The sequence below is a fragment of the Lycorma delicatula genome, chromosome 5 (genome assembly GCF_047948215.1).
Source record: "Lycorma delicatula isolate Av1 chromosome 5, ASM4794821v1, whole genome shotgun sequence".
Taxonomy (NCBI): domain Eukaryota; kingdom Metazoa; phylum Arthropoda; class Insecta; order Hemiptera; family Fulgoridae; genus Lycorma; species Lycorma delicatula.
In genome coordinates, this window is record NC_134459.1 from 94,225,102 (window position 1) to 94,240,330 (window position 15,229).

The following is a 15,229-nucleotide window of genomic DNA, read 5'->3' on the forward strand; positions in this document are numbered from 1 at the left end:
CTTTCCAATAAAAAAGGATGGTGGGTTTGTTTGTTGTATGTGCTCACATTTTTATTTTAGCTGCTATTGGCGCAAGCGTACCCTGCGCGTCGCGCACGAACGATTCATTTATTTGAACGATTTATACTTCTTGATACGAACAATTTATCTAAAATTATATTTGTGTTTTGGGGATAAAAAATGAAAACATTGGGGTTAGAGCGGTGTTAAAAATCAAATTCAAGAAACAGATAAAAAATGTTCAGGATTTTGAAGCTTTTCGTTGAAAACGTTTTTGTTGTTAGCATGCTAAATTCACGAAAGTTATTTAATTAAAATTTCCAAAAACATTTAACAAAATTATGTGTAACGAAACATAAACCATGTAACATTTTCACGGCGGGTCGTATGACTGCCTTTTTCAGGTATATATAATATCCTACTATAATAAAATTATAAACAACTTTCTTTTTTTTTTGTCTTCAGTCATTTGACTGGTTTGTTGCAGCTCTCCAAGATTCCCTATCTAGTGCTAGTCGTTTCATTTCAGTATACCCTCTACATCCTACATCCCTAACAATTTCTTTTACATATTCCAAACGTGGCCTACCTACACAATTTTTCCCTTCTACCTGTCCTTCCAATATTAAAGCGACTATTCCAGGATGCCTTAGTATGTGGCCTATAAGTCTGTCTCTTCTTTTAACTATATTTTTCCAAATGCTTCTTTCTTCATCTATTTGCCGCAATACCTCTTCATTTGTCACTTTATCCACCCATCTGATTTTTAACATTCTCCTATAGCACAACATTTCAAAAGCTTCTAATCTTTTCTTCTCAGATACTCAGATTGTCCAAGTTTCACTTCCATATAAAGCGACACTCCAAACATACACTTACAAAAATCTTTTCCTGACATTTAAATTAATTCCTTAACTTTCCTGTATGCTCCGTCTATTTTACCAGTGTTCATTTTTCTTTCCACTTCTGAACACTTTTCTTTAATCCACTCTTCTTTCGCCAGTTTGCACTTCCTGTTTATAGCATTTCTTAATAAACAACTAGTAAGTTTAAAATTATTCTTATAAAAAATCTTTCTAAGATAATTATCAGCACATTCTTCAATTGAAGTATTTATCGCTGTTGTTAATGTCAACCAGTTGTTAGAAAAATCTTCAAGTATGTAATTGAATAATAATATTCAATCTATGTAAAATTAGTTTGTTTAAGTTTATTTTTAATAAAATTTACAAATACTATAAATTTGATAAAAACGGCAGATCGAATTAATTATTTTATACTTGGGCATTATTACGCGTATATATTTAAGAGGTTTCTTAACCTTTTTAAGTCGGGTGTTATTAACAACAGCGTTATCGGAAACTCATTGAAGAAGATGCTGATAATTTGCTCTAAAAGGTCTTTACAGGAATAATTTCATTGTTTGAAAATGACTTGTATAAACAAGAAACAGAAAGACAATGGTGGATAATGCCAAATGAAGTGGTGTACAGGGAGCTAGAGCCCATTACAGGTACGATACTTAAGAAGAGAATATCTTTCTTTGAGCATCTCATAAGAACACCAGAAACCAGATTGATAAGAAGAATTGTAGAGAAGCTTTGGAATCGGAAGCAAAGAGAAGGATGGATCAAGGAAATAAGAGTGGAATTGGGAATAACACTGGAAGATTTACAAAACAAGACAGAACATCAAGAAACTATAGGACAAGAAAATAAGATTTAGGCCAAAAACAGACAAACACACGATGTAAAGGGTATTTGCGGATGAACAAAGAAGGGAGAGATCAGAACAAATGGTAATTAATTATAAATCTACTGCGAAATTCGAAAGAACAAAACAGTGCGCGAAATCACGTACTCGAAGAATCGCGTAATCGAAGATGACCGGACACAGATTGATTTAAGTGGTTCATGCCGTAAAGTTAAAATAATTTAAGATTTCAACGGAAATATCCATTTTGACAATTCCTGATTCCATTTTGACTAGTTTCAGCGTGACGTCTGTACGTACGTATGTATCTCGCATAACTCAAAAACGATTGGCCGTAGAAAGTTGAAATTTTGGATTTAGGACTGTTGTAATATCTAGTTGTGCACCTCCCCTTTTGATTGCAATCGACTGAACCAAAAGTGGCCAAAAAAGTCCAAAATCCAAAACATTTGGATTTTGGAATTTTTCTTAACTGCAGTAATAAGCACTTATTGAGCGCTTTTCAACAATATCATAAGTGGTACTTATTTTCAGTGGTTCCAGAGTTACAGCCAAATGAAATTTTAATTAATGAAATATTTGGGTCTTACAAGGGGAAAGCACATCAGTTCGAAATTGACTTCATCTCCTTTTTTTAACTTCATTTTTAATTTAAATATATTGATTTATTAATAATTATTAACCTCTGATTGTAAAAATAATTTACGATAAATAATAATTCAATAATAACAATAAAAAAATATCAGAAGTTATTAATGAAATAAAATTTTATGTACTTTTATTTTAAGAAAATCTGATGTGTACACCACATGAGTCCTTGTACGCCTAAAATAAATATACACATTTTTAAAAGTACGTAAAATTTTACTTCACTAATAACTTCTGATTTTTTCAAAATTGTTTTTCTTGTTATTTTTTAATTATTATTTATTGTAAAACCTTTTTTACAATCAGAAGTTAATAATTATTAATAAATCAATATATTTAAATTAAAAATATATGCAAATGAAGTCGGATTCGAACCGATGCGTGCATGGTTATGGATCCGACACGTTCTCACTTAACCCAATAACTACTGAAACAAAAATTAATATATAAACTAATATAAAATGCTGATACGGACATCACAAAAATGTGATGCAATGTGATGTCCACCACAGTGCAATTGTGTAACTGTCCACTTTATTAAAGAATTGGAGAATCGTATCTCACCTTCAAATGAAATAAGTTTAAATGAAGTGCAGCAAAAAATGTGTATATGTAATTTAATAGGCGTAGAAGGAAATTATGTGATGTCCACATCAGATTTTTTAATGATATAAGAAATAAGTTTAATGATATATGAAATAAGTTTAAATGAAGTGCAGCAAAAAATGTGTATATGTAATTTAATAGGCGTAGAAGGAAATTATGTGATGTCCACATCAGATTTTTTAATGATATATTCACTGATATGTTCCAGGTAATGATTTCAAGACAGAAAAATAAGCATAATGATAAAACTTTAACAAATTTTATTTTTAAAACCTAACAAGAGATTCTTTAATCTTTCGGTCGGAAAAAAATTACATGCTCTTATGGCATTTTAACTAAATAATTTTAAAGACAAGAATAAAATAAATTTAAAAAATTTTCCTGAAAATTTCTTAAAAGTTCCTAATGAAGGTTCTCCCTCATTAAATAATATTAATACGAATTATTTTTTAAAATTTTAACATGTGTTATTTCTTTCGATAGCGAATAGATTTTTTATTTGTGAACCAGTTCTTTGTTCCTTATCCGCGCCAGGATACTGCAGTGAATCAGAAAGTAGAAACTGGCCGACATAAAAGAACAGATAGACATAAGGAAGACTACTTAATTAAACTAGCTGACATAAATGAGAAAAACTCAGTTTTATCATTGAACATCAAAAAAGGTTTACCAGAGTTCAAATGGCTCGAAAATTAAATTGAGTTTTTAAAATAATTTTTAATAAATATTTATTAATTTATATTTTTATAAATATATTAAATGTAATTTATTATATTAATATAATTACTATCACTCATTACTCGTAAATATTAGTATTTAAACAAAATATTAGAATTTACGAAAACGCGGATAAACAAATTTGTTTAAATAGAATTGATTTTTTATCTACAGAAAAATTACTCCATGAAAAAATTGAGATATTTAATAAATCTTGGTAAAGATTTTTGCTTCTTTTATACAGTATTGGTTTTACTTTTACTTAAGGTAACAAAAAAATTGTTTATATTTCATAAGACGCGTATTACTTATATTTAAAAACAAATCATGCTTATATATTATTTTTTTATCAACGAACAAATAAATAGAAACAATTAGAATTTATAAAATAGATACTATAACACATCTGAAATTTATTATTATAAAATATATATATATATTTTAATAAGTAATAAAAATTCTCAGTTAGTTTTTTAAGAATTGTATGAATTTAAATTTTGTTATAATTTTTTTTCTTACATCAATCAAATGCATGAAAAATAATTTCTCAAAATAAAAAACTAAAAAAAGTATCCTTCAAAACAAACCACTCGTGAAATTCATAGATATCTAAAAAAAAGCATTTACGTAACAATGCTTTCAGAGGTCTAAACTTGTTACCAATTTAAACTAGTAAGAGTGCCGAAAAAGTAAAATTCAGTATTTACATAGAATCTTAAATTTAATTTCTATTTTAAAAAGAAAAACTACACAATTTTTTTTTATTATTAAAATAATATTTAAATAGACACTTTATAGAAATATTTGTTAAAAAATATGTATTTAATCGTTACGAAACAAATAAATTCAAACCAGATATTTCACATAATTATCGTCTTGATTATCTTTCTTAAATAAATACATATCATGTAGTTTTAATAAATAAAAAAAAACCAAAAGCCATCATCCAGGTATGAATATTAGATATATTTAATCAAAACCAATGTAGATGGAATAAATTTTCCACACGGGAAAATATCGATTAGGAATTCTGAAATGCAATCCTTTATTAAAATCAGTAAAAAAAATGCAGGTAATAACTTCTCATTTTCTACAACAATCCTGCCTATGGTCTTGTAATTCCTCAGGAAAGTATAATAATTTATACTTTATTTCGGGAATGGTTTGTATTTCACGCTTATAACCATTTTGTTTTGGACGGATTTTAATATCTTATTCAATTAAAAACTCAGTGCTATTTGTTTATTATTTTTATAATGTACTTTAGTAATCAGTTCTTAAAACTTGAAAAAATATCGTTTAACAGTTGTAAAACTTATAATTTTTAACTATACAGTACTTTTCAGAGGATAGTTTTGAAGCTTATTTAAAACTAGGACCGATTTTATTTGCATTAAAATCATTAAAAAAAACATTTTTTTTTTAATAAATTGATCTATTGTTGAGATGAACCCACTATTTTAAAACTGTAACTCAAATACTTTCACAAGTTGATAACAAATAATGTAATATACCTTTTTTAAAGCAGATACGCATAATAAAACCAATCTATAAAAAAAACCCACTACAAATTTAAAAATATTATTTTTTCAATTCCTTTTTATATTTTGATATTTTTACGTCAGCCCGAAAAGGACTGGTACGTTGATAGTAATTGTTGTTATTTTGTACCAATAAAAAAAGCACTTTAAAGGAAAATTGAAAACTTATTTTTGTTTTAAATTCTTAATTTTTTTAGATTATATTTTTACTTCATGTTTTAATTTAAAATACGGATAGGTTTATAAGCAGCTGCCGCTATGAAAAAAAAATGTTTGTATGAAGTGTAAAGGAGAGAGAGATAAATATATAGACACACAGAGAGAGAGAGAGAGAGAGAGAATCCTTTTTAATTTATATAAAATTATGAAAGGAAGTACTGAGAAATAATGTAAATAGAGAAGCGTAGAGTGATAAGTAAATCTCTATGGACTGTGGAATATGTATTATCTTTTCTTACATTTTCTAACCAATTTTCCTGACCTGCTAAATATCCACTGACCGCGACGGGTAACGCAAGTAACCATATAGCACGGGCGAAGCCGCGACGGGGATAGTAATATATATATTCTCGTATAATTATCTTATAACAATTCAACATTAAGTAATGAAAACGACAAAGAATAAAAAGTTTTCATGTAGTTTAATAACCATATTATTTTTACTATACAAATTTTTAATCTTTCACTTAAATTATCTGGAAAAACTACCACTACTACTCTGGTGCTTCGGTACCACCAGAACAGAGAAATTTGTTTAAAAAAATAAAATAAAATTATCAAATTCGGGACGATTGTAGTGGAATGTATTTAACTGTAATGTTTGTTTGTTTCCTTCTATACCTTCACAAATCGAACCACAGCCACAGCCAAAGTTTGAGTAGTAACACGTCTTTGAACTGGAAGTAACATAAGCTATATTAAATTGTCTTATTTAGATGGGGTGGCGCTATCAAAATGGATAAAATTTAAAAATTACGATATTTTCAAATTTTAATGATAGTATTCGATAAAACAGTAAAAAAGAAACACTTCTTGCATCTTGAAATGATTTCGAAAAATTTGATGCGGACACCACATGACTCCCTTGTACGCTTATTAAATTACATTACACATTTTTTGTTGCTCTTCATTTAAACTTATTTCATTTGAAAGTGAGATAAGATTCTCCAGTTCTTTAATAAAGTGGACAATTACACAATTACATTGTGGTAGATTGTATCACTTTTTGTGGTGTGCGTAACAGCATTTTATTTTAGTTTATATATTAATTTACGTTTCAGCATTTATGTGGTGTAAGTAAGAACGTGTCGGTCCGTAACCATGCACAGATCGGTTCGAATCCGACTTCATATACATATATTTAAACATTTTTTCCTAATTTAAATATATTGATTTATTAATCTCTGTAAAAATGTTTGAATTAAAATGAAAATTACATAAAATTTTATTTTATTAATAACTTCTGACTTTTTTCGATCGGAGGTTAATAATTATTAATAAATCAATATATTGAAATTAAGAAAAAAGTTAATAAAAGGAGATGAAGTCAGTTTCGAACTGATGTGCCTTCCCCTTGTAAGATCCAAATATTTCATTAATTAAAATTTCATTTGGCTATAACTCTGGAACCAGTGAAAATAAGTACCACTTATGATATTGTTGAAAAGCTCTCAATAAGTGCTTACTACTGCAGTTAAGAAAAAGCCCAAAATCCAAATGTTTTGGATTTTGGACTTTTTTGGCCACTTTTGGTTCAGTCGATTGCAATCAAAAGGGAGGATGCACAACTAGATATTACAATAGTCCTAAATCCAAAATTTCAACTTTCTACGGCTAATCGTTTTTGAGTTATGCGAGATACATACGTACGTACAGACGTCACGCTGAAACTAGGCTAAATGGAATCAGGAACAATCAAAATGGATATTTCCGTTGAAATCTGAAAACCGAAATTTTTCGCGATTACAATACTTCCTTTACTTTGTACAAGGAAGTAAAAAAATTATCTTTCTCAAGATAAAAGCGAAAAATTTGCTCAGCAAAAGGAAGCAGGAATGCATCGCGACTAGCACACCCATGCGTTTACATGCATGTAAATTATCATTCATTAACATTAAAATTTCTATTTAAGTAGCAAACATTTCTAAAAAACAAAAAAATAATTATACCATTATTGTACCTAGATGATTAGTATATGGAATGGTAAAGTTACGGAAACAGCAGAAAATATTTAAATAAAGTAATTATTAAAAACACAAACAACCTGACTACTTATTTTCCACATTTACCTAGAATAATTATGAAAAACCAACAAAAAATTGTTACGCAAGTTTTTTTTTCTTGTCTTACAGGCATTTTTTCAGTTAGCGATGTGAAATTTAATATTACTTTTACTTTTTATGATGTAGTCGTGTGCCTGTGTAGGTTATATGAGATGGTAACTTTAATTGCCATCACTTTGTTAAGACTAACAGGCACCCGAATAACAACATAATAGTTACTGGATTATTTTAAAACTAATAGCATTGTTTAAATATATTTTTATCCAATCATCCTACAAAGTAAATTCATGTACATATCTTGATTGATTCAGTTTTATGAATCAGACATAATTTAAAAGCTAGCTTTTTAAAGAATTTTATTAATTTTCTAAACCAATTTCAAATAAAAGGAAAGGTTTTCAATTCTAGACTATTTATTAATTATTTTATCTATTTTAACCTTTCAAAAACTGGACAGTTTTCTTTTTAGAAGAAAAAGAAGTTCATATGATATTTGCTTTGTGTTTTTTCAAACAAATGTTTTATGGAAGAAAAATAAGTGAAAGGTTAATCTATATATAAATTAATTAATCTATAAATTTCTATCTACTGTCTATGTACAAGATTTAAAGGTAGTTTTAAATTATTCGTTGTCATTTTCTCTTAGTATAAGATTGTCGTTGAGTGATGATAAACCTGATTATGTTATTCTGATACTCAAAAAATTTTGGCGGGAAATTAAAAAAAAAAATTAGCTGGAAAACTTAGTGTAATAGACATTCCTGATATTTCTGCATTCCTGAAAGGGTAACAATTAATTAACTCTTGGTAATGTTTTTTCATGTCGTTTATCTGTATTCCTTCAAGTTTTTTCGACGTGTTTCTGATTGAAACACGTACAATTGAAACGATTTATACAATTTTTTTTTTATAGGCTTATTAATATTAAAAATATTCTTATTAAATAATAGACTTAAATTTAATGAGTAGTTTAATAACTTTTATGTTAAAATTTTTATTTAAAAAAATTCTACCTTACAATAATCCGAAATAAAAAAATAAAAAAATTTAATCTATGTTTGCTACTTTATGTTTAGAAATATTACGTACATTAACGTAATATGATAACGGTAGTATAATTTTATAATGTTTATCTAAATAAAGAAAAATTATTACTAGTATACATCCATAATTAAATCTTAAAACGAGGATAATTTCAGAAATTTTATACATAAATGTAGTAGTATTTAGATTGTTAAATACTTATATAGCTTATACACTTATTATTATAAATAATTAAAACTCAAATTTTATAGCATAATTTTAAATTATTCGTTTAGAACCACTTAACTGAAAGAAGTAAATTATTTATAATAAAATAATATATATATTATATGTATTACTAATGTGAAAAAGGTAAATATAATAGACATATGTGCTCGCGCATTTTAACACGCAACATAAATGAAACATTCCTTTAGAATTCAAAGAATATTTAAAGATAAATAATGACCTAATTCTTAATAAGAATGTAATTGAGTTATTTTTAATTTTCAGTAAATCCAATAACATTTTGATTTGATCTAAAATTCTCATGATACGACTGATAATTTGTGTGTTATATTATATAAAATAAAATAAAATAATCAATTTTTGTCATCTATTATTTATATATAGCATGTCGTGAGTTTTTCATAATCAACGCCTAGCAATAACGACTGAAGATAAATAAAATTACAAAAATTTGTATACACGTTCTTTTTACGGTGTTAGTGCACATTGAGAAAGAATTTTTTGAATTGAGTTTATAGGGTTAAAATGGGGAAACAATGAAATTTACTATTCTTTTAATTTTTCAGTAACCGATGAAGATATCAACTTAATTTTTGGTGTGTATTATGTTAAACAAAACCTATTAAAATATAGACTAGAAAAGTGTTTTTTAACATAAGTTTTATATGAACTTTTTGGTTGATTTTTTTTTTTTTACTTCCTTCTTCGAAATGAAGAAAGTATTGTGATTAATTTCGGTTTTCATATTTCAACGGAAATATCCATTTTGACCATCCCTGATTCCATTTTGACTAGTTTCAGCGTGACGTCTGTATCTCGCATAACTCAAAAACGATTAGCCGTAGAAAGTTGAAATTTTGGATTTAGGACTGTTTTAATATCTAGTTGTGCACCTCCCCTTTTAATTGCAATCGACTGAACCAAAAGTGTCCAAAAATGTATTTTTCTTAAATGCAGTAATAAGCTTTTCAACAATATCATAAGTGGTACTTATTTTCACTGGTTCCAGAATTACAGCCAAATGAAATTTTAATTAATGAAATATTTGAATCTTACAAGGGGAAAGCACAACGGTTCGAATCAAACTTCATCTGCTTTTCTTTTGTTTAAACTTTTTGTTTCACTTTTTTGTTTAACTTTTGTTTTTTGTTTAACTTTTTTTAAATTTAAATATATTGATTTATTAATAATTATTAACCTCTGACTGTAAAAAAAAATGAGATAAATAATAATTCAATAATAGCAATAAAAACAATTATGAAAAAGTTATTAATGAAATAAATTTTTACGTACTTTTCATTTAAAAAAAATGTGTATATGTAATTTAATAGACGTTCAAAGAAGTCATGTGGTATCCACATAAGATTTTTTTAATATATTGAACCACTTTCCATAATTATGATTTTTATTTATTAACATTCTGTATAACACTTAGGTAAACTTAATGATTTTTTATTACAAATTTATGTAAACCTATTATAACAACCGAATCCAATAAAGCAGAAATATAAGGTAAAATATTTTTACTTCAAATTTCTAAGAAGAAATATTTTTAGAGATATTCCACCTTCAGATAGTTAACTCGAGAAGAATTTGTTTTAATACTATAGTATATTATTTTGATTTCGAACTTAAAGATATCTGGAAGAACTCCCAAAAATATTCTTGTGAGATAAAAGACAAATTTAAGTTAAATATTTTACTTTATTTTTCTGCTGTGATAAATATATTGTCAAAACAAATCTGCCCTGTAAAAACATGAATTTAAATAACTAAACCAGATGAAGAGTAAGAAGAATAAAAAATTTTTAGATTTTAGCTATCTTTTAGTATTTTTGGTTTGTTTCTAAATTTCCTTTTTAATTTAAAGGGGAAACAGAATTATAATTAATAAACCTCTATCTGTTCAACTTCTAAAATATTTATTCCTTTTAATTATTTTGATATCTATTTAATTCATATGTAACTGAAAAACGTCAGTAGGTTTATACGTATGAATTGTTCCGAAGTAACAAAAAATGTAATATATATCAGAAGAAAAATCTAAAAAAATTACAGACACATTTTAATAAAAATTTTATTTTTTTAATCTAAAAAAATTACAGATTGTAGATTAAATAAATAGATTTATACAAAATACAATTTAGATTACAATACAGATTTATACAAAATTACCGAATTTATTTTTTCCGCTAAAAGTAATAGTTCAAAACAAATCGAGGGGCATCACTAGCGTCCCCTCTGGCAAATATGATAATGACAGTGAGGCGACGACGCTATCTCAGTAATCTTTAAAATTTGGTTTTTCGACACCTTTAAATTCATTTTATTAGATAAATAAGAATTATATGTTTATGATTCGATTAGCACTTTTTTTTCTATTGGAGCGCATTAAAGTCACATAGAAACTACTACAAAAATATTCAGACTTCAGAAATGGTCCGACCTAGATCAGCTGATCCTTATCGGTCAAGAACGACTCAGGAAAAATTCAACCAATTTACATCAAATTTTACATTTCAATGAAACTGATGTAGTAGTTTGGAGTTTTTGAGCCTCAAAACTTTATACATAGGCAATTTTTTACATATCTATAAAACATATCCCTTCTTTCTTTTTTATGTTTATCCTCCGGTAATTACCTTTCAGGTAATACTTCAGAGGACGAATAAAGATGATATGTATGAGTGTAGTCTTGTACAGTCTCAGTTCGACCATTCCTGAGATGTGTGGTTAATTGAAACCCAACCACCAAAGAACACCGGTATCCACGGTCTAGTATTCAAATCCGTGTAAAAATAACTGGCTTTACTAGGACTTGAACGCTGGAACTCTTGACATCCAAATCAGCTGATTTGGGAAGACGAGCTCACCACTAGACTAACTCGGTGGGTTATAAAACATATCTCGGTCAAGTATTTTTCATAATTTATTTAATATTTATATTGAACACTGTCCATGCATACAACAACACTTTTTCAAATCAGAGATTTATCTCCGAATTTATTTTAAAAATTAGTGATCATTCTTTTTTCTACAAAAAAAAAAATTATTTAGGAGCACTATGCCTAAACATACGTACGTTGAGCTAATGTTTTTGCAAACCATTTATATACTAGATTTCAACGAAAGCGATGTTATGAACAAAATGTATCACAACTTATTTTTAAATAGTATTCTTAGTAGTGTTTCGTATCTAACTGAATTCATGTGTAGAATTCGTTGCAGGATAAAAACGTCTCGTCTCGTATTAAAATGAGATCCCTATAGGAAAAATGGAATCGACCAAGTAAACCATATCGTTACTCAATTTTTTTTCAATCGAAATCACACGACAAATTTTTATTATTAAAAGAAATAAGGACCTATTTATATTAATATAATTTTTTCATCCTAAATTTTGGTAAGAAATTCGTAGGCTCATCCCATAAATGTTTTAGAAATTACTCTTTCACAGGAAAGAATTTTATGACAAAAAATTCACACTCTTTTTTTATATTAACATCATGCAAAATTATAATAAACAAGAAATTCTACTGCAATTCAAATATCTTGTTTCATAGTTAAACATTATAGTGTATAAATTCTATGAGATTATTATTGTTTAATTACTCAAAACTAGTATAATGAAGTGATGTTTCTACACAGCTGTGCTTTCTTAGAATACTTAACATCTACATATCTGAATAGCTCTTAACACTTGCTTTACCATGCATAAACAAACTTGTTTTTTATTATTATTTTTTAAGTGTTCAGGTAATAATTTAATGATTTATGTATATATATATATAATAATAATGGAAATATTCGAATAATGATATTTTATTTTCAGAACTTTTAGACAAAATTATTAATGATAAAGTTTTATTGAAAATCAACGATTTAGAATTATTCAAAATAAAAGGAATAAACGGGATTCGGTTGACCACAAAATTTTCTTGGGTAAGAAAAGTTCTCTTATATATCCATAAGCATAGAAAATTATTCCAATAATGAAGAAACTATTTTTAAGCGATTTTTTTTTTGTTGAAAACCCTTTAAATTTTCTGCTCTCATCAATAATTTTTCCAGAAATGGCAAGCAATCAAACTTCTTAAAAAAAAATTATTTAAAATAATCTGCGAAAACTGTCTGCAGATGCTGTATATGCTAAGAATAAATATTCTTATTACACAATATCTTAATGAAGTTTTATAAAAAAAAGAAGAAAAACAACATTATTTTATTAAAAAAATCATGTGATTTATTTCTATGAAAACATTTTGGTTTATATTAATAGGTGCTCATCACAAATAGAAAGTTCGTTTTTGTATTTACATCTACGGTCAACAGCAATAATAGTTTTAATAAATACTAAAAATTTCAATCCAAATATGAATGTGCATGATCTTTTTTTTACAATTAATCGGAATTATTTGTAATTTATAAAGTTTTATAAATGACAAAGTCATTTACAGCTATAGGCAATGAATGTACTTAAAATTAAACTATTTTATACTAGCGTATTCTTATACAAATTTAATATTTCTTGTTTGAAATGAATAAATAACCGTATTTTTTAACTTAAAACTACCTTAGTAAAAAATCTTAGTAGAACAAAAAAATAATAATAATAATAAAACTAACAAAATAAAAACATTTAAAAAAAATTATAGAATTTTCTATCACATATTTTTATATTCATAGTAATCAATAATTAACATTTTTAAAACAAGCTCCTTTACACATCAGCTCAATCCGCCTAAATATGATCACATTAAAAGACGAAGGGTTAGAAATGCTTTTTTAAGAAACCTTTTTAAAAATTAATTTTATATAAAAATTTTCGTTCGTTTAATTTTCGTTCGTAATATTCGGCTAATCATCGTCAAAACATCAATTAATTAATTAAAAAAATCCCTCATTGTTGTAATTCATTCCACTGTTTTAAATTATTAGAATCAAATCGTTTAATGAATCTTTATCTAAATTCGATGGATGTATAAATTTTACTTCTGCGTGACTATTAACTTGTTTATGATTATAAATACTGATTTTTCTGTCCAAAGATAGGTCTTCACATTTTATCAAAATGTATGGATATTAAAGGTATGTTTAAATATAAGTAATAAACTAAAATCAAAATAATAAAAGTAAAGTGACTAATTGATAATCATATGTTTTCTTTTTTACTGTATTATGAGAATAAAACACAAATATTGCACATTTTTTCACATATTTATTGAATATATTAAATACACATATATTTATTGTTTATTAAATATTGCACTTTTTATAGTTATTATTAAATACTTAATTTTTTTTTGTTAACATATATATATATTTTTTTTTTATTAATATAAATGAAACTGGAGATTTTACGAAATAAAATTACGATCTTTAAATATTGGAACATACTATATTAATTTTTTAACTTTTACGTTTTTTATTTTAAGAAACTTGAACGCAAAGAAACTGTCAAGCAATTATTTAAAATGAATTAACAAATGATATTCAAAATATTAACAATAAATTACTTCCACCCTCCTATAGATATGTAATTAAACAAAATTTTATGATTTATCTAAACACTTAATTTGATTTGTTATATAAATTTAAATTTATAGGCTTATTTTTAATGTATAACACATATTTTTTTTTTAATGTATGTAGATATATTATTATAAATTTTATTTTTATTAAAAAATTAAAAAATATCTGAATACTTACAGTTGTTTCTATCACCACCAAACAGTGCGTGAAAACGGAGAAAATCTGGGCGTCCACCAAAATGTGTCCCTCTTGTGATAAGTACCTCTTTAATAAGAGGAAACGTATTAACCACGACGCATGAAGAAGCACCTAATTTAAGGCTGAAAATATCTCCATAGATTTTAGAAAGTGCTGTAAACGCCTGAAAAGGACTGGGATGTGAGCCGAGACGGTGTAAATCCCCGAGCATGATCCATGGTTTAGGTCCAGGAGGTCTTGCAGGTCCATGTTGAGGTGCTCGAAGACGTCTCCACTTGAGGAGATAGCACAGGAAGACCAGTAGAACCAGCGTGACGGTAACCAACGACATGTCTGCAGCAGGAGCAGCCGCTACCCCTCCTTATGGTCTCGCCCCCTCCTCCACCCTGGCCCCTCAAACGGATTGTCAGGACAAATCGGCGGTAAAGCAGACATACAGGGGTGGGGGTGGTTGTGCATTAAAGCCCTCTACTCTTCCTCTCGTCATAAGTACTGCAGTTAGAGGTTAGACTATATCGTATATGCCGGTTAGTTGTTGTCATCCCCGGCAAATCGACTACCCTTTCTACCTTCGTTTTTGCAACAGGTCCGGTAAGTTTACATTGTTTTCGTAATGTATATATATATACAGTAGTAAATTATATTCGGCTAATCATTATTTATAAATACCTCAACGTGTTATCATATTAGGCCTAAATTGTTATAAATTGAATCTCGCAC

At 27.1% G+C, this 15,229-nt stretch overlaps 1 protein-coding gene across 1 annotated transcript in view; it reads right to left on the reverse strand.

Annotated features, from left to right (window-relative positions):
- Nucleotides 1-14,720, reverse strand: part of LOC142325707 (cytochrome P450 307a1-like) — a 31,988-nt gene extending 17,268 nt beyond the window's left edge. The window contains exon 1 of the mRNA XM_075367737.1: nt 14,489-14,720. Coding sequence (XP_075223852.1) covers nt 14,489-14,720 — 232 coding nt within the window. The remainder of the gene's footprint in view (nt 1-14,488) is intronic.
- Between the last annotated feature and the right edge of the window lie 509 nt (nt 14,721-15,229).